Source organism: Teleopsis dalmanni, chromosome 1 (assembly GCF_002237135.1).
Source record: "Teleopsis dalmanni isolate 2A chromosome 1, ASM223713v2, whole genome shotgun sequence".
NCBI lineage: Eukaryota > Metazoa > Arthropoda > Insecta > Diptera > Diopsidae > Teleopsis > Teleopsis dalmanni.
Window position 1 is genome coordinate 235,417,421 of NC_051846.1, and position 4,652 is coordinate 235,422,072.

Below are 4,652 nucleotides of genomic sequence, written 5' to 3' on the forward strand. Positions count from 1 at the left end.
AAACTTGACAGTTAGCAATTGCTTTGTAATCGCTTAGTTTCAGAATCATCAGATTTATTTATTAGGTCATACACGATTTCAATAATATCATCAAGTTCCAAAAATATCACTTTTACTGCTTCGATTCTACTCTCTAACGCCTCTGCTGATCTTTGAGTCACGGCGCCCGACACTTCCTTTAAGGAGTCAACCCAAATGTTTAGGACTACAATATTGTTGTGGATACCTGGATCCCGTGGTACCAGATTCACACTTCCGGTTGGGAGCCGCAAGTTAGACCCACCTACAACTACCATTTACACTCCAATGTCAATTTCATTGGACATTGGATTTCAGTCGCTTCTTACGACAGGAATACATTCTCTCCCTTTTCCCGCGAGGTATTGTCAAATATAGACAGACGCATATTACTGTTTTTTTGCTGAACTGCCTAAATCAAACTAAGCCTACCGCCTGTTAATGTTCTTTAAGTTGAGAATCCTTACAATACATTTCGCTTTTGGATTCGAAACTCTGGTGCTTAGCAAAAAGCACTCGCCGTAAGTGTTTTTCCGCATTTTAGAAAACCCTTCAAAATGTATACAACAAAATATACTCTTTGAAGATGTTAATGTCAAATAAAATAAGTAAATTTAATGATAATATCAAAACTGGTTGTATTTTACATGTTAAATTTTAAAAAATTAGGTTCATAAATGAAAAAAAAAATATTTATTAATTTAGTAAAAACTAATATACGAGTATATAGTGTGATGAATAAAAATGTCAATAACAAAAAAAAATTCAAATAAAAAATAAATGAAGTTATTCAAACCAAATATTATATTACTTATAGAAACTACATTTTAGAGCGTTTATTATTATGCCCTTCAATACCAATAATGCAACGAGAGTTAACATCATTTACAGAATTAGTACTTATAACACCTGATACTGCAGATGTGCCACCTGGACTGAAAACTATTTCACCAGTACTTGGACGTTTTCTATTGGGCGAATGTACTGGTGATTTTTGTTTCAGACACTCAACGTCATCAAATATAACTTGTGCACCACCTCCACATGTGGGTATAACATTCCCCTTGTAGAGTTTTGTCTCAACATCACCATCTGTGTCTGCCTCCTGTGAGACAAGGCAATATTTGGTCGCTTTATGACTAGTAAGATCTTTCATTTCAGCTAATTTTGTAATTGATTTACGATTTTTGAGATAAGGTTGCAAAATTGTACCTAACGGTACAGGATTAGGTGCGCGATGCTCAATCCATCGTTCGCCAGTAGATCTTGAACGTCGATGACGACTATTAGCAGCAGCTGCACCCTAAAATATAGAAACCAATTAGTATACCCCCCTTAATGCATTCGGTAAATATTTACCCGAACATGTCTGGGTGTATAATACGTATCAGTGCGCGTTGTAGTTACTTGAACGGAATCAACAGGTGCTGATGCTTGCATTGTGGACGGTGTTTTCGCTTCGAATAAGTTTTCGGAACTATTAGAGCGAACCAAGCTGGCTATATTTTCAGACTGTATAATATTAGATACCAGTCGCAATTTTTCATCCTTTAAACGCATTTTTTCTTGCAGTTTAGTTCTCTGTTCCCTTAATTTTATTTCAAGCTCACGATCCTTTTTATCACCTTCAACGGCCAGCTTCGATTCAAATTTTTTTTTCTGTTTTTGTTGTTCTTTATCTTTTTGTGTCAACAAATTATGTTGTTCATTTAATTTTCGAGTTAAATCATCAATTTGTCTTTCACGTTTACTAACTTTATTATTTAGTACATCAATTGAACTTTCGTGTACTCTAATTTTATTCTCTAACGCTAAATTACGTTCACGTTCCTGTTTATAAGCTGCTTTTATAGAAGCTAATTCTGTTTGCAATGACAAATTTTCTTTCTCAACTTGCATTAAATGCAAGCGGAAATTGTCACCTAAAAATAAAATATTCTTAACATCTATTTTTAGTTAACAATATAATTAAATAACTTACATCTATTTTCTAAATCACTGCTAAGTATTTTACGTTTTTCTATTCTTTGTAATAGATATTCCATTAACTCTTGTATAGCTGCATCACCTTCTGGGCTGTCAATCTTATAGTTTGGAAATCCAGGTCCAAGAGTATAGACAAGACCAATATCGACATCCAACTTTTTAGCTTCAGTATTGCCCAAATCATTAAGGTTATTTACAGCAATTTTATATAACTTATTTGCATTTCTACGACCAGGTGCAAAACCTAGTTCTGGTTTAATAGGAGTGGCTCGAGCTATTTGAACCTCTTGTGTCATTTCAGCGAATTTCATTACTTGCTTTAAAAAAAATGAACAAACTAAAATCAAAAAACATTTATGATTAAATTTTAAGTTTACCATATTTTCATCATAATCTTCCGCCCGCGGATTCACACACACAATCATTGAGACTAACCCTTCACCAGCAAAATAATTTTTAAACATATGGGTTATTTTTGAATCTCTGTATGGGATCTTTTTAACTGGTACTCCAGTTGCACTCAACTGATTCTCTCTTAAATATTCCAGACATGTACGTAATGTCATTAGAGAATTATTGATGTTACCGGCTTCTCGTAAACGCACACCTGTGTTTTTAGTTCTTGAGCATCGTTCGCTACCTGCTAAATCGACTAATGATAGCTGACTAATTGTTATTATACGTTTGTCTTGTACAACATTTTCACCCTGAAAATCTGTCGGGGCTTGTACCAAACGTATATTAAATACTGAATGACTTCGGCTCGACTCAGCGTTAAGTATTGTGTGACCCATTCGTTTACGTTTTTGTCCTGTATGAAATGCCTCCAAAGCTTCTTCGACAGATTTGATTTCTATTTCAGTAACTCCATGTACATACATATTACTATTAGAGTCCTCTCGAATAATTTTGCATTGCAAAGTCCTTAATTTAAAATAAACATTTAAGAGAATATTACATACAATACTGATATTTTAACTTACTTTTGAATGCCACCCTCTTCCAACAAATCGTACACGCTATTATTATATATTTCTACGTATGTTATAAATATTGAATACATATTGTCTTCATCGATTCCTTGTATGGGAGGCACGTCACACGATGCTTGCGATGCAATTTCAGGGTCTGAATCTTTACGACGTATGCCACCACGATTACTGGCAAATCGTTTATTCATTTCAGCTTGACGTTCGAGTAGCGCATCTGCCTCCGACAAAATTTCAAAACCATTTAAACGATCTGGCTTAAAAATATATTTTTTAGTTTGATAATCTGCTATAGTTTTAAATAGCGTGTCAAGACAACGTGGCATAACACCACGGTGGCGTGAGTCGCCAGTCATTGTATATGTCTTTCCACTGCCTGTAACGCCGTAAGTAAATAATAAACTATTCCGCCCTTTAATTAAATTCTCCACTAACGGCTGTGCAACTGCAGCAAAAACGTCATTTTGATTGGCTTCTGGTTCGAATACATGCTTAAATATGTATTGCATTTCACGCTGCGCTCCTTGTTTGTGCAATATTTGGTCAGGCGGTGTTAATACAACGGTCGTACTATTTTTAACACGAATACTTGATAGATCCGCACTTGATTGTAGTGGACGCACTCTACAAAACACATTTACAGGATCTTTAATTTTATTCGCAGAGTTTACCATATGTTCCGTTTGTTGTGCGCGACTCCTTGGGGTTTTCGGAATGCACCGTAGTGGTGTACGCGCTGTGCTGTAATATTAAACACAAGAAACTTTACATAATATATTAATAATTTTATAAATTGTTACTAACCATGTTTTCATTTTGATCTTTTTTAAAGTTCTTTTGTTTTAACTTTCACAATACATTCGCTACGCAACTAACAGTTTCCACATAAATGCGTGCTTGAATCGCTTTAGTTCAGTTATTTTGAACACACTTTGACAGCTAAACGACGCGGTAAGATGGCGTTACTCTAGTAATGACGTGTGGGTTATATAGAATTCAGCTTCAATGAAGGTTCAATTATTGTGAATTGTTACGGTAAAACACCACAAAGAGTATCACATTACAATATATAATAAATAATTATAAATTTTGTACAAATTAGTATATGATATGCAAATGTTATTACAGTCAATATAATAAAAGGATTCATGAACCTTTATTAATATATATAAGCAACACAAATTTATTTAAATTTCGATAAATAAGCAATTTTTTCAAATGTTCATCACATCACATAAAAATAAAAAGTAATCGGAAAGAAATAAAAAAAACATTTATTGAAGAAATAGACTTAGTTTATTTATTAAACTAATTCAGTAATTACGTCTTCCATTTTTTGTAAATAGTACAAAAATAAATATTTGTTACCATTAATATAAGAAATGTGAGGGACGTTTAAAGCCTGATTTCTTAAAATCACTACAGACGGTTTGTCATGCATTTTGAATGTATCAGTAAAATATATTTGTGAGCATTACACAGACTGTGCTTAAAATGCTTAAAAAAATATTAAAATATTTGGATTTAGACCGATTCGAATAGCAAAGAAAGGACAAAGACAAAAATTTTTTATTTTTTAATTTATTGAAATTTGGCTGACTTACAACGCTGTTTCGAGTATTGCCAAGTACTCTTCATCAGAGTATTGCCAAGTACTCT

The 4,652-nt window shown here is 33.5% G+C and overlaps 1 protein-coding gene across 1 annotated transcript; it reads right to left on the minus strand.

Annotated features, from left to right (window-relative positions):
• Positions 1-762: 762 nt before the first annotated feature.
• Positions 763-4,028, minus strand: LOC119672762 (kinesin-like protein KIF23). Its single transcript, XM_038083889.1, has 6 exons — positions 3,798-4,028; positions 2,988-3,734; positions 2,382-2,928; positions 2,000-2,321; positions 1,378-1,940; positions 763-1,321 (listed from the first exon to the last, which is right to left on the minus strand). Exons 1-6 carry the CDS (start codon positions 3,806-3,808, stop codon positions 839-841), a joined length of 2,673 nt encoding a protein of 890 aa, XP_037939817.1. The 5' UTR covers positions 3,809-4,028; the 3' UTR covers positions 763-838.
• Between the last annotated feature and the right edge of the window lie 624 nt (positions 4,029-4,652).

Bases quoted from the DNA above. Each gene is read 5' to 3' on its own strand.
- LOC119672762 (XM_038083889.1), bottom strand. The intron at 2,929-2,987 runs GTAAGTTAAAAT...TTTTAAATTAAG, and splicing joins GAAGAGGGTGGCATTCAAAA to GACTTTGCAATGCAAAATTA. The intron at 2,322-2,381 runs GTAAACTTAAAA...TTTTTTTTAAAG, and splicing joins AAGATTATGATGAAAATATG to CAAGTAATGAAATTCGCTGA.